General features: G+C 42.1%; 2 protein-coding genes across 2 annotated transcripts in view; one reads left to right on the top strand and one right to left on the bottom strand.

The window, feature by feature from the left end:
- Positions 1-2,480: 2,480 nt before the first annotated feature.
- GABRA5 (gamma-aminobutyric acid type A receptor subunit alpha5) overlaps positions 2,481-26,344 on the bottom strand; it is a gene marked incomplete at both ends in the record, with an annotated part of 55,805 nt that continues 31,941 nt past the window's right edge. Inside the window, 4 exons of the mRNA XM_080363487.1 lie at positions 2,481-2,783; positions 3,576-3,787; positions 5,180-5,332; positions 11,002-11,145. Coding sequence (XP_080219613.1) covers positions 2,481-2,783; positions 3,576-3,787; positions 5,180-5,332; positions 11,002-11,145 — 812 coding nt within the window. The remainder of the gene's footprint in view (positions 2,784-3,575; positions 3,788-5,179; positions 5,333-11,001; positions 11,146-26,344) is intronic.
- Positions 9,487-26,344, top strand: part of GABRB3 (gamma-aminobutyric acid type A receptor subunit beta3) — a gene marked incomplete at both ends in the record, with an annotated part of 196,096 nt that continues 179,238 nt past the window's right edge. The window contains one exon of the mRNA XM_080363485.1: positions 9,487-9,587. Coding sequence (XP_080219611.1) covers positions 9,487-9,587 — 101 coding nt within the window. The remainder of the gene's footprint in view (positions 9,588-26,344) is intronic.

Raw genomic sequence — 26,344 nt, 5'->3', positions numbered from 1 at the left:
GGCTCTCATCTGTTTGTGAGAATAACCCACATGCAAGAAAACAAATAGAATCATTGAACAGTTTATTTTGGAAGGGCCCATCAAAGGCCATCTAGTCCAACCTCCCTGCAATGAGCAGGGGCATCTTCAACTAGATCAGGTTGCTCAGAGCCCTGTCCAGCCTGGCCTGGAATGTCTCCAGGGATGGGGCATCTACCACGTCTCTGGGAAACCTGTCCCAGTGTCTCACCACTTTCTTCTGCATGTCTAGCCTGAATTCTAGTTTAAAACCATTGCCCCTTGTCCTATCATAACAGTCTGTGCTACAAAGTCTGTCCCCATCCTTCTTATAGGCCTCTTCTAAGTACTGAAAGGCCTCAATAAGGTGTCCCCAGAACCTTCTGTTCTCCAGGCTGAACAACCCCAACTCTCTCAGCCTGTCCTCACAGCAGAGCTGTTCCAGCCCTCTGATCATTTTTATCTCCTCTTCTGGCCCCCCTCCAACAGGTCCACGTCTTTCTTGTACTGAGGGCTCCAGAGCTGGATGCAGTACATAGCCATAGAGCTGTAGGAAGATTTGCCATCCAGGTGGCTCTGCAAATTTTCACTGGTTTTGATCCTCAAAGACCTGGATTCATTGCATTCAAATACCATTATCACACTTTTAAAAACTAAGAAATGGCAAACAAGGAGATGTGTGGCTGCTCAAAGTCACATGGGAAGCCTACATGAAAATGGAGATTCAAATCCTCACCTTGTCTCAGGATAACGTTCTAACAGATGGGTATTTCCCCCCCTTGCTCCTCTTCACCAGTTTCCATTCACCTGCTCAGTCCCATGGCTTCCCTGTGGTCACTGAGAACTGAAAACTTCTAATTCCACAGCATAAAACAAGAAACTGCAAAAAGGAATAGATGTGTGAGATTTTTTTTGTTGGCAATGTTTAGTAATAAAAGTGACAAAGAGAAGATGCACAAGAAGCCCAGACAGCTCCTCGGTTCTGGACGAGGCCCTCAGCTCAAAGTGAAGCACAAACTCTTTGCCTTGAACAGAACATGGGGTTGATGTTCCATAGCAAAATTCTGAAACATTCCAATTCACTGTATTCACTCAGTATATACATTTCTGGGCAACAGTGAGGACGTGTAATGTACACAACATGATCGAGTGCATGCATGTGTACTGTGCAGTTAATTCTTTCAGCTCTTGTGGTGATTGGTCTCTCTAATAGGATAACCAGTGTAAGAATGACATTGTACAATCAAACGTTGAATGCATTTTTTATTTAAACATTAAGATTAAATTACAAAAGCTTCTGGAACAAGGAAAGGATGCCAAGAGGAAAGAGCTGAAAACTCAGATTGCATTTTCTCATTCATTGTGAAAGCAAAACACATTGGCAGCAGCAAGGCGTTTTTTATAGAAAAGTTTCAGATGGACAGTACAAAGACCTTTCTGTCAATATTGTCACTGAAACACCTTGCTGTCATGAAGCACATCTTTTTTTCTGATCACACTTCTTGGTGTTGGCTGATTGGTTTTGACTGTGGGAAACAAGTAATAATGATTGCAGAATTACTGTAATTCTTTACTGTTAATCTCTGCTAATGTAACACAATCTTCTTCTTGGGAAAATGTCCAAACATCATTTACTTTACCCTAATTAAAAATGCCTACAGCTGTTGTTAAAAGTTTTATTTGTACAAGTATGTTCCTAATCTATGTTCATTTCATGCAATATATCTCTAATTTTTAGAATAAGTACTGAGAATAATTTGAGAAAATTCCTTGGAATGCAAAATCCAAACAAATCGCATATTTTCTTTTAAGGGCAAGATTCCACCACCTTTATTTACACAAGTAGCATTCTGCTTCCTATGTTACTTCACTGTAAGCTAGAGGCTCAAGCAGTGAAAATGCAGCATAGCCCCATTAGGATTTACTGTATTGTATTAACTTCCAATGAAAATTGGGCTGAAGAGTTTTATCTGTGGAGTAATGCACTATGTATAACCAGTAAAGGTACTCGAATATAGCCCTATGCTTAGTAATTTGGCACATTTACAACTGGCGTTACTCAGTAACTTATCAGATGACAATAGTGGAGCTCTTCTGTAAAATATAGGTTAAGCCTACATTTGTATGACTGTACATCTGAAGTATAAAAACCACGATATGTAGTACACTTGAACAGTTAAAAAATATAACTTATTTTATTTGTAAACTATCAATGCAAGATACTCAGCAGCAAAGAAGCCATGTTCAATGTCTTCTGATCTTTTATAAAGATCTGTTGCTGTAAGTAATATAATGGTCTCTGAAACATCTGAGGTTACATGTAGAAACAATCAAGGCAATATTATTTGTACATATTATTAAACATGCAAAAAACTTCCTGAAGAATATTGCCCAAATGTAGAAAGTCATCTGGATCTCAAATTTTCCTTGGTAGCATCTGCTTCGTAAGTATGGCTCACATGTGGCTTTAAGAGTCCTTCAGTTTATTTTGGAGAATTGGCACCTTTAATAACAGGCTCCCTATTCAGATATGTGGCCCAGTAAACTAAGTTAAAAGTTCCAAACAGCACTGGAAAAATTATCCGGGACATTTTGTCAATCTTACTGATGCTGTTGTAAGTCTTTTTGCTTTCAGCGGGCTTTTCTTCTGCAGACTTCACTGGAGCAGATGCAGCATTTGAGATGACAGATGGGGCTGAGTCCTTTGGCATGTTTGGTGCGGGGGTCATCTTCCCAGTGCTGTAAGTATTAGTTGATTTATTTCCCAGCAAATCACGCTCTTTTTTCTGCAGCGTAAAGAACAAATCATTAGACCACAGGTACAGAAAGTGGAAACGCATTCTCAAGATATTAACCCAAAAATTTAAGCACTGTAATCAATCATGCCAACGAATGCCTGTTGGCTATTCTGACCTTGACTCGCAAACAGCTGTTTCTGCCTCAGTTTTATAGCCTTACTCAGGCTAAACTTTCCCTGACGCCAGAGAAAGCTACGAGCAGCCGAATGGACCCAGATCCCACCTGGCGTGTGCATTAGCAGCTTCTTTTGGCAACGTGGTTCAGCACCTGCAGAGGTTGCTGCCTCACAGGCAGCTGCCAAAACACAAACCTCGCCCTCCTGGCTGCAGCAAGGAGCGTGGTGAAGGGCTCATTGCCCCTGCCTGCTTCCCGCTCTTTTGTCTTTTTTTTAATTTGGGATACTGTGGTGGGACCCTCGCTCACGGAGCTCAATGTGAGCTTTGTCATTTATCTGGGAGAGCGCATAGGGAATGCTCTGCAGAGGTATGTTTCACGGTATATAACCGCGATTATCAGAAGGCTGGTCACTGAAATCCTGTGCCTTATATTCTTCTGAGAACAGTCCGCTCCATACAGATGGTAGAAACTGATAGCCTATCTCCATGAAGAGAAGGCAGCTTATTTCCTTGCCACTATTCCTCTATAGGAAGGTGAAAGTATGTCATCAGGTAATTAAATACCTTTTTCACAAAGAAGCTGAAAATTGTCTATTCAGTAGTTTGCACTATGCTGAGTACTCACTTTTTATTCTAGGTATTAAAAACATGTAAGGTAAGCACCTTGATTTTAGCTGCTTCCAGGGCTTTTTTGCCATCCCATGCCCAACTCCTCTTGGTAAAATAGTTGACTGTTGCAAATTCAATCAGTGCGGAAAATACAAAGGCATAGCAGACAGCTATAAACCAGTCCATTGCAGTAGCGTAGGCCACTTTTGGCAAAGAGTTACGGGCACTGATACTTAAGGTGGTCATGGTGAGCACTGTTGTTACTCCTGTAAAGAAGGGGAAAAAAATTAGGCAGAGATCAGCTTGGAGGCACTTATGAGATCCCTAATGGGTTATGAGCAGGCTCCAATTCAGCACAAGACCTAAAAAGGCCACATGGACTCAGTCAGTGTTTCCATATTATGGTCTGAAAGAGTAAGATACTTTGCTCGCCAAGAAAAAATACAATCCTCTGCCCTCAGGTGTTTGCTTCTGTGGTGTTCTGGTTATCTCTAGTTATCATATATCTAAATAACTATTTTAAGGATAACACAAACTCAGCTGTTACATAAACCAAAAGCTTACTGGTATTTTGTCCCTGTACACGGATGCATGGTGTGTATAGAATGTGAAGTAGCATGTTACAAAATCAGTGAGCAACCCATTTAGCACTAGCTGCCATAATAAAGTGGGATTACTGGTTTTATGTTTTTTTCACATGGAGATTTTATATGCAAAATTGTTGGCTGTCATTGATTTCCTTGACTGTAGCGCCTCCTTTTCCATAGGCCAGTAAATGACAGAGCTGCCACTATTTTCATCTGTGGAAGGATGTCCCCAACTCAGTTATAGCTTTGTAAACCTAGAATGGGTACCCCCAGTCAACAAAATGATGCTGGAACCTGTATTCTTCCCATACAGATTGCTGAACTGCTTTTTGATCAAAGCTGTCAACTGATTTCAGTAGGTTTGTATGGAAGAAATATTCTTTTAAGAACGGCTGAACAAAGTTTTATCTAATAAACTGTTCCTGCTTGTCTCATTTTTTATCTAGTGAAAATTTTGGATTTCATTATCCTTCACTTAAGGCTGTATCTATTTTCTTCAATCTTCTAGTGATAAATCAATAACTTAAGAGACCCCGAAGGATTTTTCCATGACAACTTCTGTAGTAAATATACATTTTCTAAATGGAAAATCATATTCATTTGTTTGATGGTAATAGAGATAATTGTCACTAATTAACCTCTACGTGGTTTTCCCAGATAAACATCTTAAAACACAGATAAACAAAATGTCTTGAAGTTAAATGTGTTTCAAATGCTTAGCTAGAGTATACACTTAATACAATAATGTGTGGGGGTTTTTGTTCTAAACCATCCAGTATTTAACCCGAGTGGAAAAAAACAAACAAACAAAACACAAATCACACTAATCTGATTCCTCTGTCCTTTACTTTCACATAATTAGTTCTTGAGAAATTTCTGGCCTAACTTTACAAAACAAGCCCAGACAGCATTTTTAAATGGATTTTGAGTTTAAACTGGAAGAGAACAATGGAACATCTAGAACATCTCAAGCAGAAATAAGCATTAGTGCACTGTGGTTTTGTTACAGCAAATCACTTCCACAAGCCAGACCGTCCCATCCCGTGTGCTGGGAGAAAAGGGGATACTCACCAAAAACTGTCCTAGCAGGGACAGATTCTCTGTTTAGCCAAAACGACACTTGTGATAAGATCACAGTCATGATGCAAGGAAGGTACGTCTGGATGACAAAATAGCCAATTTTTCTTTTCAGGTGAAAGTGGGCTGTCATAATAGTATATTCACCTAGAAGGAGAAAGATGTGCATATGAGTAAAATAAGGGAAGCTTACTCATTGAGGGACTTAAGGAGGTCAGTTCCATCCTGGCCCCGGCCCCCTGCCCCCCCAATTTGAGGATACTACTCAGCCATTCTTAATTGCATGAAAAATGTCTGGATTTCTATGCTGTGGAAAACCAGGACTTGAGACAGAGGTGCTGCTAGATCCTGTTAGTCTTCACAGTCAGTCCCAAAAGCACAAGGTGACTGACTGCTCCTACTGCACTGAAAAGCTGAGGTCCCTTTATGCACCTGGGACATCTTGATGTTCACAGGGTTAAAAAATCTGGGCAACTGCCTGAGTGCTGCCTGTTTTTGACTTAGTCCTACAAATTGTCTTACCAGAGCAACAATTAAGTCTATCTACTCTTATAAACCTGATTTAGCCACAGGACTTAATCTCATTAGGGCAACTGTTACTGCCAAGCCATCAGTTTTCAAGAATGAGAACAGGTCCAGACACTCCTGCACCGCACTTCAGGGACTGCCTGTCCCAGTGTTGGTGCTGCACAAATTGCAGCTTTGCACATGGGTCCTGGGAGGTCGTGTTGAGATCAGTACCCAAACCCATAAAATTGTTCCTCTAGAAAAAAAAATCCTTCTAGTGCATGCAGTTATCCTAGAATTTGGTACACCTTAGCCCTTGGAAAGAAAATCTGGTTCTGGATAGATGTTGTGCCATGTCTTGTTCAGTTGTGGAATGAATATTGTACTGCCTGCATGGAGAATTCATTGAAAGCTGCCACAGCAGTGCTAAATTCCATGTCTTTCTTATATGCCAAATGTACAGCATTGCCTTAATCTGGCTTTTGTCAGGTCCTCTGAATTTCAATAAAAGCCTAAAAAAATGCACTGCAAAATTGACAGACCAGCTGTCACCTTCCCTAATGTTTCAGAAAAAATAAAAACTTAATTGGTTCTTTCAGACTGTTCCTGTAAAACCATATAGTTGTTACTGAAGGCTATTCATTGACGGTAAGTGCTCCACAAAGCCAAAATCTTGCTAGCTAAAAAAAGGTTACTATTCGCCTCAGAAAAATAAGAGTAAAAACAAAATGTAAGAATAAAAGACAGAATGTAAGAAAAAAAAACAAACAACCCCTTTAAGCCCTAACAGATTTCCACTCATATTGATATCAAATTAATTTAAAAGCATGCATCATTCAGCTGGGTACTGATGAATCAGAGTAATGCCTGTTCTGAAAGATATATTTTCCTACAAGAATAAAACGATGTAGCTATAATGTCTGTTGCAAGACTTGACTGCTAGTCTCTATAGACCAGCCACAAAAGGAAAATACATAACAGACTGATTCTGCCTTGAGTGAATCGCCTGAGTTGAGCTGCAGCCAGAATTGCTAAGCAGTTAGATTTGGCAGATTATTTCTAAGTGACAATATGGTTAATTAGCAGAGAACAGGTCTGCAGTGAAAGGGCTTTTGCAGGTATAGCTGCACTGCTATGTTATGGTAGAGAAGCTCTGTTATTCTGGATGAAGTTTACAGACCTTGTTTATGCTGAGGATTTTAAACAGAAAGACTGGAATAGCACAGAAATTTCTTACCTGACAGCCTGCCTCAATCTTTATGACTTTCCTCTGGAACCTGATTTTCTGGTGAAACAGTTCCCTGAAGAGGGATGTAGAGATGGACAGGGAATGCTCTGAAACTGGGGAGAAAATCCCTGTGAAGCAACGTCTAATTCCCTTCATTTAGCGTAATTTTGAACCAGGGAAGCTGAACATGCTGTGGTCTCAGGAGGAACCCCACTCACTCTTTATTTAGGAGCATTCAGTTTGTGGATTACCCATAAAATATGCCAGGAGCAGTAGGGTCTATGTGCCTGTAATCTACCTCTGAGTTGCTGCTGCACTGGGATGTATTTGAGTCACAGTTTCCCTGCTCACTAAGGAGTGACGATGTGCATTATTGATTTTGACAATATGCTTTCAGGGCCTGAATAAAAAAAATCTACACAGCTTCAGCAGAGCAACAGGATCCTTAATTTTTTTCCTTTTCTAAATGCAAAAAAAATGAATGTCTACATTTTGATGGCCCTCCGCAGTTGATTTTTACCTTATCATTGTCTTTAACCTATCAAAGCTCTTGTCTCCAGTAAAATAATGATATCACCTTAGTTTTGTACTTGCTCATTTTCCCACCAATACCTTCTCTGACTTCCCATATGCTGTCGCTTTCAAAAATGCCCACACTAGGAATGCTTTTTCCAGCAGACTTAGGGCTTAAGAAAACCCCACCACTTGGTTTTTAATGCCCTGGGACCACTGCTTAAAGTAAAGCTAAAAGCTGCCTGAGCTGGCCTTTTGTTTATATAGAAAAAAATCTGGTTCTGATGGAGTGGCGAAACTCCCTTTTACTTCTGTAAGGCCACTGTTTATCCTTAGGCCATAAGCTTTCTTGAGCAAGAGCTAATTTTTGTTATAGATTTATGTAGCACTTAAATAACAAATTTAGCACTAATGAAAAGACCTAGAGCAGGAATGGCTGCATTTCTTCACAGAGCTATGCTACTGTGCTACTGCCGGTCTTAAGTGGTTTTTTATGCTTTAAAAGCTGCTACAGTATTGGTTTTGGTATCTAGATGATAGAGTTCTGGAAATCATGCTTACAAATTTTACAGGATCTCACACGCATTCTTCCACTGACATTATTCTGGGATTCAATAGAGTATTGGACTTTATTAGTCCTCTACAGAGGATGGACTTGCTTGTTTACTGGATACACTTGTTTGTTTATTGGATGTGCCTGGACTCAGGTGTATCAATAATTATTCTGGCAAGATCCTGGTGTTAGGTCTGTGATACCGGCAGTCCCTGACCATGCTGACATGCAGAATATTTTGGCCCCTGAGAAGTGCCTGCATCCTTGTTATAGTAATGCATGGGAAAGATTCATCTCAAGGAAAAATCAGAATTATTTGGTGCAAAATGAAGGGCTGAATGCTGCTTCAATTATTTCAGCTTTGGATATTTCAGAGCTCAGGCTCCAGCTGGCAGAAGATAAAAGAGTGGGTTTTTGTTTTGGTTTGTGGCACTGCAGATCCTAAGTTAGTGATGAGAGATTCTGGGTATGGAGAACAGAACTGGGCAACCATTTGCAGAAAGCAGCGAGATGCACTTGGACCCAAATTCCCTATCTGATTGTTTTCAGAACTTGCACCACCAGGACTTAACAGAAGTTGGGCCTGTTGAAAGCAGTGTGAGTAGTCAAATATCTCCTCTTTTGGGGGAATGACATTTGGGGATATTAGCAAAAAAAAAAAAAAAATCCAAACAGGTGGCACATGTCAGAGCTATTTTCTGTGGCATGGCTAAAACGTTCCCAGTTTCAAGACTGGTTAGTGAATTAGAATTGCCAGGATATCTCTTCTGAGAAGACAGCTAAACTTCACAGCCTGCCTACAAAATCAGCAGAATCCCAAGGGATTGGTGCAGGATCAGTATTTCCGTTAAAAATATAAAAAAGTCTGCTAGGGAGGAGAGCATAAATGTTCTATGACATACACAACATTTTGCCTATGCAACTGCAAGAGCTGTATAGTTTGACTGTGTGTCAAAAACCCATAAAAGATCCAAGCACTTGGATTTGTGCAATAGGTATTTGGGTTTTCTTTGTCGTGTTCATCAATTCAATAAAAAGAAGAAATGCCTTAGATAGCTGTTCATAAGTAACCCTGATTACTGGCCTCCTATGAGCTTGATGAAGTCTAGAAAATCCATCGCTGACTGATGCTTTCCCTGTGCAAAATCGGATTTTTGTATTTTGCTAATCCCTGGTTACAATCTGTGTCCTGCTCTTTGTGATCCACCATGCAATCAGAATCCAGCCAGCCCAGATGTAACCCGGGACATTAATATAAAATCTTGATGCTGGAAAACAAGCATTTATTAGCCTAAATCTTAGGATACAGCAGGGAGGTCGTTACTGGGCAGAAACTGGCATTTGTCTGAAGGGTCTCCTGTTTCCTTGGGCTGAGGACTACAAGGAGCTTTCACACGCAAAGCTACATGCTGGAAGCAGCCTGGAGCTGACACGCTGGAGCACTCACAGCCTGGGCTGGATGGTTTTCTTGCTCTGAGGAGCAGGACAAGCTTGTAGGAGATGTCCCAGCACATCCTCTGGATCTTCTTCTTGGCAACAATGAAAGCGAGAGGGGAGCTGCCGTTCATTGCAGAAAACAACGCGGCTATGATGGTAAACTGGTAAGGAAAAAAGGGTCTTTGTTCTTTAATGGGAGATAGTGTATTTGTCCTTTTTCTGCAGTGGTGGCTGCTCTGACTGCCTATACGCTTACTTTGACTTTAAATATCTTTGCTTTACCAACAGTTTTGTCTCCCTAAGTGGGCAAAGAGGTGAAGCTCTATAGGATGGAGATGGTGGTTGTGTGTGGTTGCTCCCCTGTGCCCAAGGAAAGCTTCCCCTCACTTTGTGTCCTGTTTGGAGAGCAAGCAGCAAGCTCAGCTGCCCCCTCTTTATTTGGCATGTTGGGACAGTTTCAGCAGAAAGCCTTATGTGCCTTCATGTTTCAGTCCAACTAACATTGTGTGCAAGTGTATGTGTACCTGTCTTTACATCTCCTAAATTTCCTGTGGACAGTAACAGCTTCCTAACCCGATCTATAGCTTGTCCTCTACAATCCTGCGTTCGGCTCAGAACTTGTCATTTTTCAGCAGGGACACAGCGCATCACCAGAAGACTCCATTGTGCTTTACCAGCAGGAATTTCTCTCTGCCATGCTACTACAGGCTGTCCTCTTTCCCTACCACACGTCCCATGCTACCACCAGAGGTGGAAATCTCCCTTCCCTTCCCGGCAGGCTATTTCGCTTCCCCCCACACTAGATGCCATTAATGCTCTCTAGACCAGTGCATTGTGTAACCTGGTTAAGCTCTCATCCTGCCAAGCCCACGTGACCCCTGTCCTGGCCTCGACCCCTCTGGGAGTCCCCCCACCAGCGTGCACCCAGGGCTGCCCTTGCGTGGGAGCTTTAAGAAGCAAGGGGGGACGGTTCACGTGGGTTCCCAGCCTAGGATTAAAGCTTCTTTGCCTCCCTAATGCTGCCACATCTGGCGCCTCCGCTTGCAGCCCGGAGAGGAAATGGGAATCCTCGGGGTTTGCACCTCCTCTCCAGCCACGTGGTCCCCTGGACACGCTGCAGAGCCACGCCACAGCCCCCACCTGCTCCTCTGCTCCCTCCCTGCTGTGGTTTCATCAAGCAAATCATTTTAAAGCCATGATCGAAATGGATCAAATGTGTGGGTGGTGTTTGCCTCCCGCAGTGGTTCCTCCCACAGGGAAATAAGCCAGCGATAGCACTGGCAGCATCAGCAAAGGCAGTCGCCAAGAAGCTGCATGCAGCTTCTCCAGCACTCCCGTTAAATAGCAGGAGCTTGGATGCATCTTCAGCAACAGCCTTGCAATGTACCTAGGAGCCAGCATTTAACCCTCTCAGCATTTCAGTGCCTTTGCTAAGCAGCCAGCAACCTGCACAGGATCTCCCCAGCACCCCACGTCCCACAGATGCTTCCCTTGCCTCCTTGCGAAATAACTGGAGCTGGTGGATCTCCCCTCCTGCTCCAGCTATCAGCCACCATGGGATGTAATTATTCTCCCTACCTGTACTGGTACTGATGTTCTCAGTTCCTACAGTTTGTCCCATCAGGTGGTACTGGTTAAGTCGTGAACCGTCTTCGGCCACCACCACAGATGTTGTGGTGGTATTAGTCCACACATAGATTACTTCAGAATTGGGGTAAGCATCTGTCAACAAGGGGAAAAAAGACAGTGATGAGCAAAAAACACTGTGTAATATTGTAGTGGATCCTTAAATGATAAATGATGGGGAGAGGGAAGAATGGAGGAGTGAGAGTGAATGGAGAAAAACAAATAAAGATGATATAATCGTGTTCCCATATGCCCAGCTCAAAAAATATTAGGTTGAAGCCTTCTAATATAACAGATGTGTGGGATGGTTTGTCAAAGCCTGGAACAGAGGAGGTATAAATATAATCCATCACAACCACTCAATTTGTGGAAAAGTAGCTCAGACCCATACTCACCTAGCTGGCAGCTCCTAAACCCCAGCAAGTTGCAACAGGCATATTGCCAAAATCACCCCTCAAAAGGACTTAGGCACCTTAAGTGCCTGGACAACAGGGATCTTCTGTGTCTCGTCGCGTCTCCAAGATAAAATACTAAGTGACGTCACGTGCAAGTGTGGGGTCTGGTGTGTGTGTGCTGACTTCGGGATATGCACATGTAGATCAGGGGGGAGGTCTTGCTTGCAGAGCGTGGTTGGAGATAAAGGAATCTAGGATGTGAGTGCCGGTGATGCTGAGGAGTGGAGACAGGATTCAGGGGTGAGACTGCATGAAGGAGAGCAGGAACAGGGGAGTTGTGTGCACCAGAGCAAATGGGTGGTGGTGTGGAAACACCTGAACACCTGGAGATGCAAAAGGGATAAGATTTCTCTCACATTCATTCAGAAGTCCTAGGAAATAAAGGTGGTGGTAACACCGCCAATTCCGTCCTTCCTTTAGAAGTGTTGCTGCTATTTTTAATGCCATAGCACTTGGAGTAATTATGGTATTATGAAGGAATTTCTGTTTTCTTTTGGAAAGAGAATCCACGTTGGTTTTATTTTGTAAGCCTTCTCTGCAGATAAAGCCTCAAAAAACCCAGGAGCTGACTATATATTTAAATATATATTTATTTAATATAACTAGATCTCACACTTTTTAGAGCACTCTGATCATTGAAAGCTTTCAGGAAACATTACTGCAGGCATGATACATTAGGCTGGAGTCCCTTGTACTAAAACCTCTGAAAAGCAGGCAAGGCTCACTTTCCAAATAGGAGGTGAAATGCACTCTATAATTTGGGGGTGCAGAATGTTTCCTTCTGGAAAAACTTGTATCCCAGTTCAATGCAATCTGTGCAGGAGGCAACACAAGGCGGCTTTCCAGAAAGGACATGAGAGTCAAGAGCAAGAGGTTAGAGTGAAGGATCGTTCATACTGGCTACATTAGACTGCAAGTTCCGTTTGCTAGAGCTAGGAACCTGTCTTGGAAAGCTGCAACTCCATGGAGGACTTAAAACTTTTCACAGACAGTGGGTCAACGTGAGCTGAAGCACTGCAATGGCAAGAAATATGCAAAGGTAGTCCCTGGATCCATACAACCAGGAGTGTCAAGCAGAAAATGGGAAGTGATGCTGGTTCAGGTTAAGAGCATGTGTGTGTAGCACAACAAGCTGCAGATCACTTGGATGCTGGAGCAGGTGGCAGGGAAGAAAGCAGCATTTTATTTTCCCTGTTGTTAATCTTCTCATGGTAGAAAGCGTTGCCAGAGGCAGGGCACTAGGCTGCATACACCTGTGGTCTGACCATTCATGCGTATTCGTACATTGTTGTCCACATTTCAGAAAATATATGGAAATAATGAGGACAGAGAGGGGGAGAGAGATCAAAAGAGGGTCACAAGTATCTCCAGAGACTGAAAAACAAGTCATAATTTGAAGCTTAAGGAGCTCAACTTAGCTCATTGACAAGAAAATGAGAATGACTCAAGTGCCGAGTATAGATACTTGCATACAGAAAAGATAACTAAAACCCAGTGAAGCTCTCTTATTACTGACAAAAAGAAAACAAAAATTTGGTACCTCAAAGATGGTTTGGGGCAGATTCAGATTAAGAACAGGATACAGTTTCCTAGCTGGGGGCTAAGTAAACAGTGGATAACCTTCTGAGCAAAAAATCATGGAGTACTGTCACTAGAAATATAATAATAGGATGAGATATTTTTTGTCACATATCTGACAGTTGCTGCTGCTGTATTCAGGGCTGGAGATGATCCAGGCTTTGGTTCTACGAATCCTCCATCCCTTGTTAGCCATGCAGGGCTGCCCACACACCTTCCATGTGCTTGTATTTGTAGCTGTGCAGTAAAATTACTGTAATTACATCTCATGATCCGCTTTGAAAGGCTAAGAAAGAAATTCTTCCCTATTTCAAAATATTTGCGTTGCAAAAAGTGACAGAATTTCATGTTCCCTTTAGAAGTGAGATACTTTCTCATCTCAGACATTATTACAAGTTCACAACATGTTGTAAATAATTCCAAAGCCAAATCTGCAGAAGTAGGAGGAGATGGATCTGTTTAAAAAAGTGCTGCAGAAAGCCCTCATTTTAAATGCTTTTCAAGTGTATGTTGTTCATGTGCTGATATTCCCACTGAATGCTGGATTTGTGTAGATATATTTGGTATTGCTAGAGATTTTGATTTTTACCTATGCTACTTCCTATGGGGAAAAAAAAAAAGTGTTGGACTTCTTGCTGGGATGATCTTGATCCACCTCAGCAGTTCCCTGTTACTGCAAGGATTCCAAGCACTGGGCTAATTGGGTTTGTCCTGTTTTCTGCCAACAACACACAATAATTCAGCTTGACTAGATGCTTCCTGGAGAGAGCACTATAACTAAATTCCACTGAAATTGCGACTACACAAGAACATAGGCCTGTAAGGTTTAACAAGTATTCAGATGCTTTAGTTTTCTTGCTCCCCCTAGCCTTGGAGATCCTAAAATAAATCAGTGCCTCTGCTTTGAATTGTAGCTTTTACCGGGTACTTAAATACATGTACTAGTACAGGGTTGGAAGGCTCCTACTATGGAGAAGCCCAGCACCTCCTCCTGTAAAACAATATCTGTAATTCAGACAGAGACCAGAAGGTGCCAAAACTCCACCCTGATCCCACAGGTATGCCCAAGGGAGAAGAGCCCAGTTGGAAGAGGATCTTTGTGCAGGAACAGGATGGTTGTAGTCAGGGCTTTAAGACACAGTAGGGTGGCAGATGCGTCACTGCAGAGCCTACCCCAAGTCAATGCTCCCTGCAGTGATTTCCCCCCCTCCAAAGAAGTCTCTCAACATCAGAAATAATATGAATTTACCCCAGCTTAGAGATAATCTATTGTGCAGGATCACATATATTATATGATTCTCATCTGTCTTCCATGCAAACATAAGAAAACAGGGTCTGTGTTTTAAAAAGCTATAATATAAGATTTTTGGCTTAGTGCCTCCTTTCCTCACTATAGACCAGGCTCTGAGTGTCTAAGGTTCCTTGTGAGAAAGAGAAGAATTGAGAAAATGTCATACAATGAATGTGACTGTAAAAAGATCTAGCCGCCCCCTCAGTCCATATGCACCCTTGAGAGGAACAGCTCTGACAGAAAAGGCCACCCCATGCATCCTGGTGTGGTAGCTGAAAGACTGACCATCTCGTTCTTGGTCATCTAGATAAACTCCAGGCAGATAAACCTGTGTACTTATAGCAGGTAGTTGTCTTCCTATCTCAAACTTTCTTTCACGTCCTTCCAGAAACCTCAAACTCCAATTATCTCAAACTTGACTATCAAAATCTCCAGCTCTGCTGCTGATAACCCATGAAGTATAATTAGGCACAGTCATATTGAAAGCTGAAAGCGTAGGTTGTCTAGAATAATGTCATTTTGCTATCGGGATAGAGCATGTGATAATGGAGAGATGGTATTATTCACTGTCATACCAAATTGTGTAAAAACCTTCCTCCACTTAAGCAAAGCTTCCAGTAGGCTGCCTACCAGCCAGGCTTGCTGAAGGACTGAAGAACTTCAGCTCATCCTTTCTAGTTATAAGAGAGGTTTACTGCTGATTAGGGAATAAAGCCCTCACCTATTCTACTTGATATGCATAGGAGAGACAAGGAGTGTCCCAAAGAGTGATAGAAAAACATAGCAGAGGTTTTGAGTTATCAAGCTGGGAGAATGCTGCTGATGTTGCTGTGAAGGCGAACTCAAATTCAAAGCCACTGAAAATCCAAGTGAGACTGTTTGGTGTTTATTCTACTTTAAGAAAGTAGGCTTCTTCTGTTTTTATGAATCCAAATAATTAATCTGGTGTTCTTTACAATCATTTTGTTGGCTTGCCAAAGAAAGGGGGAAGCCTCGTTAAATTATTTTCTCTTCTAAGCTCACTCTTTCAAAAAGAAAAAAAAAAAAAGTAGCAGTTCAGATAAACAGCTAAAATTACAGAGAGGTGTAATTTTATTAAAAGAGAGAAAATGACAACAGACATTTATTTTTAGTGGACATTTGATAAATGGCTGCAGGCTTATCATCTACCAGGATGATGAAATAAGTAATTTCTTCTCATATCTGTTTATTGATGAGCAGATCCATTTTTCTACATCTTAACATCCAACGCACACCACACAATATAAAACTGGTAAAGATGTCCCTTGCACTCCTCACACCCTCTTCCTGCCATCATACGTCTGGAAATGTGACATGGTCTTTCTTACACCAGTGAACGGAGGGCAGGGGCCCGACTGCAGCCAAATGGAGGAAACACATTAAGACAAAGTCTGACAAAGCAGAGCAGCCAGTTGGTGAGACCTGGGGGATCCCCACTATTCCTTCTGGCACTGAGGGGCGCCCAGTTTTCCCTGTTCTCACTTATGAATGAAATAGTATGAGCATCGCAGCATTCTCCCACACGTTCATCAGGCAGCCCACAAGCAAGGAGCCTTCTCCTGACACTGCCCCACCACAGGGCAGCAGTGGCACCTGTGGCTGCTGACAGACACTCTCCCTCCCCCTCTCTTTCTCCTCCACATTATTGCAATAAACTCAAGAAAAAACAAACAAACAAACAACAACAAAAACAAACAAAAATGAAAACAAACCCAACCCCAACAACAAACAAACAAACAAAACCCAATACTTCTTGGTTCCTTAATAAACCTGAATGTGGATGTCTGAGTCCAAATGTTGAGTTCACAGGACCCAAAAGTATTTTTAGGACTGACTTTTTGAAGCTATAACCCATAACAAAAATTAAAAAATCAACACTGATGTCTGCCAGTAAGTTTTCATATCTGCAAGGCAGGAAATAATCTAGGCAAAAAGAATCCTCTCCAAAACACCACCCTCAACCCTTTGACAGACCTCACAGGAAGCCATAAAAGCGGTTCCTGGATAATGAAATGAAGGCAATCCGTGAAATGTGGGATCTGTGTGCATGGGTGCCCGCCCTGCATACTTGAGTTGCATTCCACAATTAAACAAACCTTTTATCCACATACCCTGGCCAGAACTTTTCTTTCAGAATTACGCTAGTTGGAGGCTGAATTAACTTAGAGAGATACTGTACAAAGATGCTTTTTGACTTGTTTTCTGTGTTATTCATTACGATTGTGCAGTTACATAGCTGTTATCGTCACTATATTTAGTACATGCCACAGGATCATCAGGCTGCCAGATCTTGGGAGTACTGCTCTTCTCCATCAAAGCCTGTTGATTGTGAAAGATGCGCACAAACGGACAGCTTTTTTAGAAGCTCTAATTACATTCTGAATACGCATATAAATATCTGTCTTTCTATCTTATCTATCCATTAATGTATCTGACTCACTTAGAGGCTGTTAGACAACTCAGCAGAGATCCAGATTCCAACCTCTCCAAGACTTCTGCAGGCAGTAAAACAGCGCTGCTACTAAGCCATAATGTGCCAGCTGGAATTTTAAGAGTCAGGCTGGGTTTCTTCTGGTTTATGCACAGATACTTTTTAACTTGTTATAAAACACCTGTCAGTGGTTGCGCCTACGCAACTGAGGTCAGATTTGAGCTCTTTAATTGGAATTTCCCACTAAATTGAGTTGATAAGAACAAATTGATGTACAAATGAGACCACTCTATAGGAAGAACTAATGAAAAAGAGATCTAGTAAAAATGTAATTTTAAATATAAAAATAACAAGACAGTGCTAAATATGCATGGACTGGCTCTAGGGGAAATAACTTTTATAACAGTAAGTTATTAAAGTAAAATAGCAATTTAAATATTAAGAAAAATGTATTCAGATATTAAATGATTAAGAGCATAAAATGAACCTTTGCCATAGAGTGATGAATTCTGCTGTTCTTGGGAGAATTTGTGGGTTATGGAAATTATTTTAGGGACCTGAAATCACCAGAACAAAGACTGATCATTTAAACTGGCATGAGCTTAAAGCATATGGATAAACAGCATGCATGATTTTAAATATGTGCCATGGACAAGAAGCGTAATGTATGTAAATACACAGATTATAAATTCAGATCACACAAAATCACGAAATGGTTGGGGCTGGAAGGCACCTCTGGAAATTATCTAGTCCTACCTCCTGCTCAAGCAGGGAGACCGAATGCAGGTTTTCCAGGACTATGCCCAGTCAGGTTCTGAACATCTCCATGGATGGAGACTTCACAAACCTCTCTGGCCAACCTGTTCCAGGGCTCAGTCAACTCCACAGTAAAAACATGGGTTTTTGTGTTCAGCTGGAATTCCATGTTTTTTAATTTGTGCCCACTGTCCTTTGTCCTGACAGTGGGCACCACCAAGTAAAGCCTGGCTGCCTCTTCTTCATTGCATCTCATCATGTATTTATACAGATGGATTTGGTACCCTGAGCTTTCTCTTCTCCAGGCTGAACAGTTCCAGCTCTCTCAGTCTCTTCAGATAGGAGTGATGCTCCCATCCCTAAACAATCTTTTTGGCCCTGTGCTACACTTGCTCCACAAATCTGTACTTCTCTTGAACTGGGGAGCCCAGAATGGGGCAGAGTGCTCCAGATGTGAGTAGAAATGAAATGCTCAGAATGGAACTTTTTTAGAATGGCACAGTATCATGTAGGTGGGACAACGGATGACATACAAGGAGGAGATTATTCACGGACTTGAAACAATTCTTGTATGAAAACTGATGACAAAAGTTAATAGGACACCAATCTCAACGGGTGGTATGAAGTTCAGCATTACTAAAATGATCATTTCTGTCGTTCCTGAAGTTACAATATAAATATAATTTGGTAACATACGCGGTATTTTATATCTTTTCCCGATACACAGTTTCATTTGATCTTGCTGTCAGTTTCTGCAGGGAATGGACTAGGATGTTCTGAAAAATGTGCCAGACAGGTCTCGAGAGACTTCATTACTAAGCAACACTAATATACTATACTGATCATCACTAAAAAAATAAAGCCTTAAGTTAGGTCAAAATGACTCTGCTTCTGAACGTAACTTACAAGTCACCTCAGGAAAAGGTGGGAATAGGAATGTGACAGAAGTGTCTATGGCTTGGAAGTGAAATGGAAGCACAGACTGTACCCACAAGGTGGTGAGACATACAGAACTGAAGATGCCTGTGAAATCCATTTTGAGACACACAGTTTTGTGAAAGCCATTTTCTTCACCTTTTTAAGGCAAGCGACAAGGGGAAGGTCCTGCTTGATTTTAGCAGTTCCAGTTCGTGGGGGAAAACTCTAAATGTGACCCAACTGAAAGCTCAAAAATATAAAGGAAAAAAAAAATCAACAGCAACCTTATGATTTTGTCTGAAAGCAACTGTGATTTTGGAGGTGTGACTCATTACTAGCATAGGCAAGGCTGCTGACTGCTTTAATACAATAAATTGACTATTTACAAGCTGGTACACTAAATCACAGTCATACCAATGATGAATATAACATGAATACTAATGAACAATTGTCCTGATAATTCACTTGGACACAGTTCCTTCATAGGACACTATTGCACCGTTTAAGAAGAGCCTTGAGTTAGGAGCTGTGCAGAGCAATACAGAACGTCTCTCCAGGATGACTGTGGAGAGAGCATAGCAATTGGAGCGATGCCCCTTAAAGAGGTGTGCATATTTGCCACCATGCAAGCAGTATCACTGGTGACAGCCTCATCTCTTCCCTGCCCCATCCTGCTTGCCCAAGTGGCCACAGGGGAGAAATCAGAGCAGTGCATCTATTCCCCAAGCACTGGGACTGCCGAGCTCGGACTGACCCCTTGCTGTGAAATCTGACTATATAGGCACCTGGATTAAAAACCAGGCATGGAACACTGAATTGAGTTGTGTGTCCTGGGATAGCAGGTTCTCAGGCTTCACTCAGAAAAAGAGAAAAACAAAACAAAACAACACAGCAAAAAAACGTTTTTCCACAGGCCAGCCCAGGGCACCTCAAACAGCAACAAGACACACGGGTGTAGACAACTAAACAGTGCCACCCACCGTTGTGGGATGCCTGCCATGAGCTGACTGAAAGGAGTTTGCTGCAGAGCCATTACACACCAAGATGCTCCAAGGTCACCTTCCCAAAGTCTCTGCTCTCATCTGGGAGCTGACGTTAGGGAGCAGGTGTCATTTTCTTTCTTTCACCTCTTCTCATTTCTTCCTATCATTGGAATCAGCATTTATAATACTGCTTCTTGCTTTATTTTCAGATTTAGTGGTAGCTGTCTCAATCTAGAACTGATCTGAGAATTCACCTTACACTACATTTAATGGTGGCTACACAACTGCTTTTCATATGGAACACATCAAAACCTAGTATTCCAGCCTTGGATGCTTGACTTTTTTCTCTTATGGCCAGTAAGAATATCCACTGCAAGAGGACTAGAGCAACAGAGCAGTAGGATGTGATGGGGTGACATTTAAAAATTTGAAATACCCTGGAACCTTCCTGACCCTATGTTGGTCTTTGTAGTCCAGGCATACAGTAAGTCCAAATCAGTCGGCCAGTTTGAGCTCTGTGCTAACATTTAATGAACTTTGAATTTGCAATCACAATATTAGGCAGCTATATTAACTGCTTCATTAGAAAAAACAGCATGGTCATGAAGATGTTAGAGATTTAATTTACTTTTTTTGCAAGGCAAACAAAAGTATCCTCCAAAGTGTGACTGACACCATTACCCACTTTGCATAGTATCTTACTCTCTAAGCAGTCTTGATTGCAGTGGTCCACTCATTTTGCAAGCTGCCGCTTAATATCAACAAAGCTAATGCAAACAGCTCTGCAGGAGTATCACTGGAGTTTCTTTTGAGAAATGCAGTGTGGATTTTAGAAAATACTCCATTTGATCTTGTTGTGAAGGCTGCCTTCAGCCTTCACTAACGCAGTATTTTTGGCCACCTCACCGTAATCAATAGATGTTCTTCCCACCCTCTTGAGTGGCACCAGGAACTCACCCATCATAGCCAGCCTATCTGTTGAGCTACCATTCAAAGCATCGTCACTTATATATCAGTATGACCTGAAACCAGCCAGAAGAGATTTGGACTACTTGCAGAACTAAATGTGTACCTTTGTTTCTGAAACCAGTCCCTTAATGAAGAAATTTACAAATCTCAGAAGTACTGCTGCATTAATAATACTGTGCAAATGTAGAATCATGGAATCATAGAATGGTGTGGGTTTGAAGAGACCTTCAAAGCTCATCCAGTCCAATCCCATGCAATGAGCAGGGACATCTTCAACTAGATCAGGTTGCTCAGAGCCCCATACAGCCTGGCCTGGAATGTCTCCAGGGATGGGGCATCTGCTAGCTTTCTGGACAACCTGGGCCAGTGTTTCATCACCCTCATTGTAAAAAAATTTCTTCCTTATGTCTAGCCTGAATCTCCACTCTTATAGTTTAAAACCATTACTCCTTGTGCTATTGCAACAAGCATGTCCCCATCTTTCTTACAGGCCCCTTTTAAGTAATGAAAGGCTACAATAAGTTCTCCCCAGAGACTTCTCCAGGCTGAATCCTATCTCTCTCAGCTTGTCCTCACAGGAGAGGTGTTCCAGATCCAATAGGTATGTGGAGATAGTAGGCTGAAATATTATTATTCAAACACTTTCATAGTGCTTTGAGATTGTGACCACTAGAACTTATTCTCTACACCAGATTAGACTCCTGCCGTGGGACGCAGTGCAGCCCCATATTTGAGAGAGGGGCACAAAACCTCCTGAGGCCACTGGTTCAAACTGCCCAACCTCAGCAATGGATACAGGGAGCCAGTCTGAGGTGATTCATTGCTGACCAGAGGCACCACCATTTCGCCTGCTGTCTGCCACAGCACTCAGACACATGTCCCCTCTTCGGGAACCAGCCCCTTTCAGTCATGGAGATCCAGGCTCACAGGTGCACACGGCCTCATCTTCCCTGTGTGCAAGTAAAACCTCTCCTTATCTACAGCCATCGGCTGACCTATTTTAGTCATCTGCTTTAGGAGGAGATTAACCTGAGACTAAAAATATCTGCTTCTCTCCCCTGACTATAAGAGGGTGAGAGTGATCAGCTCAGCTATATATATTTACTATGCAGAAATATAAATTTAGGAGGGAGGAATCCCAGCTTTGCTGACAGATTTACCTCTGGGATGCTTTCAGCAAAACATCTAGGTGCTAGCACAGGCTGGCCACGAGGAGGCTTTCAGTGGATATGATGGGGAAAAAACACAAGGCTCTTCAGGCTTTCCTTCTTCCTGCTCCTCCTTCCTTTACGTTTCTTCATGGTAGACAACAGGAAGTAACTATTTCCTTTGATGAAGCTTGCTGAGCTGGAACTGCAGCAGTGTTAGATCACAGTTCAGGCTAACTTGGCTCTTTATGTAGGCAAGGAGGCTAATCTGGTACCCAGCAATGTAGAGGGAGGACCCACCAGAGACTGAGGTGTCATGAAGGAACTGCCAGACTGGAAACTGAGATGTAAGTTTCAGCAATGTCTTGCAGTCTTTCCCCGTCAGCCCCCCAACCCAAAAAAAAACCCCACACCACCCCAGGCAAGTCATTTTGTCATTAATCTACTGCAGTAGCACTGGGAGGCTCTAATTGAACCTAGGGACTCATAACGACAGAAGCAATAAAATCAGGTAATGAACCACTCTATCTTAGCTCAGAAGAGACTGTAATTGCTCTTTGCCTCCTTTATGCTCACTTGCAAAATGCAGGCAGCAGAGACCTACCAACCTCACACCAGCATCACAAGAATGATTTCAGAAATGTTTATAAGCCATGAAAGCAACCACCTTAGAAAATAACAGCCATTAAAAATCTGGCTTGTAAAGCAGTGGAGCAGTATTTACCCATTTGTCTCATTTACAAATAATATCCCATTTACTGGTGGCATAAACCTATGATCCATGGCTGGCAACCGTAAGCCCTTGCTGTGCCGTTTGGGGCATCATGGACCCAGAAATGCTTTTGCAGGTTTGCACTCAAGCATCATTTGAAAGCTTAAGCACATTAAGCACAGTGTCTCTGCATGTTATTTTCTATTGCTGACAACTCAAACTGAAATCACTGTTTTCCTGTAATCAGGCAGTTTCACAGCCTCTAAATTGAGGATGAAATCTCCAGAGTGGGAGACACATGCTGATATTTGTACCATCAGCAAAGCAACCTGGACCTCCACAATGCTCTGCAACCATTGTGTCTAGACCTCTTTGAGGCAAGATTTAAAAAAAAAACCACTGCTGAGTATCTTCACACCAACTCCTTCCTCTGCCTGAACTTTTGTTTCCTGGAGCTTGAAAGCACCACCAGTAGAGCTTTGTCCCCCTGAAAAGCCCGATGTATATGGGCGACCTTCCGAATAGGAGGCTGCTCCCTGGGCAGGTGGTGGGCAGACTTTCAACCGCGGCCCCTCGAGGGTCTCTCTGCAGCTGCTACAAAAGCTGCTACCGGTGCCTCCAGGAAGCATTTCTTACTGGTACAAAAAGGGGTTTCATTAAAAGCGATCCTGCCTGTGTGGCAGCTGCTCCAGGCTGGTAGGGAGCGGAGCCCTCAGCTGCTGCACATCGGCAGAGTTTGCAGCCTGGGGCTAGCACTGGCTGCAAGACAGATGGGGAAGGCAACAGCTTTTTTGGATCATGTGGCAAATGCCCTGTGTGAGCAATTGTTCTTCTCGACTTCCCTTTTTTGCTCTATTGTGAACCTACAGGGGAAAATCTCACTGGCTTCTGAACAGGGGGTGGCCAGAAGTAAGAAGCAACTGGCCCAGAGCTGGGCAGTGTTTCACAGGGAAGCACAATCATGCACCCAAAGGACTGGACAGCAGCAAACACCGCATTTTTAATATATTTTTACAATTATCTCAGTGCAAACAGTAACCATGTATATGTAACAAAGTCTTTGAGAAGTTAATTAACGACTGTGACTGCAAGTGCTTCAAGAGGATACTAGCACACTTTCTCCAGCCTGTTTTGGAAATTCCCTGAATGTGTATCATGGTAAGGGTGAAGAAAAGCTGACCGATAATTTTAGGGAGCTTTTAGAGAAGACCCTTGTCCCTTTTGTCACACTACAAGACATCACTCCTGTGGGAAACCTAACAGACAAGTGAAAAATTAGGGTTGTATTCATTTGCAAGTTCCGATGCAAACCAGGGCCCCAAAACAGTAGCTGCTGCAGAAACCCACACTATGCAGTCCAGACTCAGAACACTATATTTTAATTTCTAAGTAGATTCCTGTTAAGAAAGCTTCTTAGATCTCTGAAATACTTGAATATTACAGTATTTTCTTTTATGCACCACGCTTGCTGAATCTCCTGCCCTTTGGGAGCTCCAGGCTGTGTTGCTCCACAATGACTCTGCGACTCAGTGCAAGGATGAAGCTGCTGGAAGCACTAAGTGCTCAAAATACTGGACTAAAGAGGTGTCCACATTGCTATAGATGCGTATCTGAAATTAGTACAGGCTATGTACACAGCTCACACCAGATTCTTTAAAAAATGGTAAAGTTGTCTCTATACTGAAGAGCCCTGCTGACTGTTATTAAGATCCTTTGAAAACTGGAACTTTCAGCAGGAATAGTTAAAATAGTACCTAGGAGAGACAGAAAAGCTCACCACCAACATAAGTAACACCTAACTAATCTACAACAGTGAATGTTTCTTCTGAACAAAGTACAACAGAAGTATGTATTTCTGAGCTAGCAATGTAGAGAAAAAATTAACTTCTAACTTACTCTGACCAGTGTACAATATAATTATCTACATCTGAGCTAGTACTGCGGAAAACCAGGAACTTCTAAAACATGATTCATCTCATTCTTAGGCAGTTATCGAAAAGAGCTCTAATGAACAATACTACAGAAGTACTTATTTCCTTTCTGTGGCCATAAAGGGAGTAGTCTAGAAAACTAACTGTGACATATTTGTCTATCTAAAATTGTCACAGATCCATCCTGTTCATTCTCCAAGGGGTCACTGTCAATGTAAGGCTTTTGATATGGGCCAAACCACCCTTCCTATTCTGCAGCAGATCATTTCCACATTCCAGAATAGGTAAGAGCCACAGCAGATCTGGAGGAGTCTAGGGGAGCCTCATGGATCTAGTGAATCCCTATGATTTTGTATGTTTCAGTCAGGAGTCTGTGTATTAAGGGCAGCTGAACTAAAATATTTAATTTTTTAAACAACCCAGCCCCATGACTAGTCATGTGGCCATGATTTCAAGGAAACTAGAGGCAAATAACAGCAATACAGACATGTGGTTTCTACCTTCTCCACTCATTCTAAGGGTTTTATGGAAAATGAGTTCAGGCTAGATGCCTATGCTTTACTGTAATAGCTAAATTTTAGTAAAATTACACCCCTGGTCCAAACTAGCTGTCTAGACTGCTTGTCTGATGCTGCCACAAGCATGTCTTTCAGACCTAGCTTCTAAACAGCTAAAAATTAGGGCAGAAGAATTCCAAGCAAGTGGTGGTTGGAAACTGGTGCAAACATGGAGCAGAAGGAGTGAACAGAGAAATATATCAAACGCCTTAGAAACATTGCATTTTAGTATTCACCTAGCTTGACATCATTTTAGTCATTCGGATATTCATTGCAACAGAGGTGTCTAAGCAAGCACTGATAAACCTCAGGAAAACGTAAGAGAAGGCATTACATGAGCGAGCAGCATCCCTCCCTTGGCTTCAAGGAAAGCTTCTATACACTGCATAAAGGGCAAACTTATAATCTTTATATTAACTGGCTTTTGCCTTAAACTGCAAAATCACAACTCAGTCTTGAACTCAGCCACTCAGCATTTCACCAAGAACCTCCCCGGCTCTCTCCCATGTGCCCTTTCATCAAGAAGGCACTAACACTTTCCAGTAGAGTCAACAAGCTGTGCTGCCTGTCTCTGCTGTCAGGAATCAACTCAGGAGCCTCTTCTGGCCAGCTGATAGAGACAAATCACAGAAAAACTCTGCCTCTGCACGTGAGACCACAATCCCAGCTCTCCTTGGGAGCAACCCAGGAAAACCTACCAAAGAGCCATTTCCCCTTTTCAAAGTTTCCTAAAATTAACATGTTGTTATATATTTATTCATTCATTTAATTATATTTTTTTACAAGACTTTTATGCACAGGTTTTGAGAGGCTGAATACAGTCTTTATCACATTTTACTAAAGCAGAATTAGAGCCTGTTTGGAGTGACTCTGTTTTGAAGTTTGCCCTCCCCACCTGCAGTTCTCCTGCAGCTTCACGGGTGCTAATTGGGGGAAGAATGTAATCAAGAAACCCTCTGTAGGTGTCTTCACCTCAGTTCTATCTCAGTTAATTGTCAGCATTATAGAGCAACTTCACCATCAGGAGAATTTTCTTAAAATTTGTTTTTAGAGAAATTTCTAAACAGCTGTAGACACATGGATAGTTGGTAAACAGTTAGTGCCTTAATGTTAAGTGTTTCAATAAAATCTTGGGACACTGGTGAAGTTATTGGTCTTCTCATTCCTCTGGGTTCACCAGCCTTTTTAGAGGAAAATGATTTGGGCCCATCTCCTACTACAGAAATACCCTGTGCACTTTCCTTTATTGAAGACTACAGCAGACACCATGACTCAGTTTGAGCTGTTAAAAAGCAAGATGTACATAACTGTGTTGACTACTTTCTTCACACACTACAAATTCTACCTAGAGCTGTTTTCTCACAAACAGTCAGAAAATTCCCTTTTTGATCTACAGCAATCAATCATTTCCATCTATGTGGCCAAATGAAATTCATCAGGAATAAACACCATGCCTGTTTTTCCCCTGCTCATGAGCTAGGGGATCTCATTATTTTCAGAATATTCATTAGACTCTCTACTTACTCTAAAAATAGTAGGGTTTTT

The sequence above is a fragment of the Nesoenas mayeri genome (genome assembly GCF_963082525.1).
Source record: "Nesoenas mayeri genome assembly, chromosome: 1".
Classification (NCBI taxonomy): Eukaryota; Metazoa; Chordata; class Aves; order Columbiformes; family Columbidae; genus Nesoenas; species Nesoenas mayeri.
This window is presented reverse-complemented; position numbering and strand designations above follow the sequence as displayed.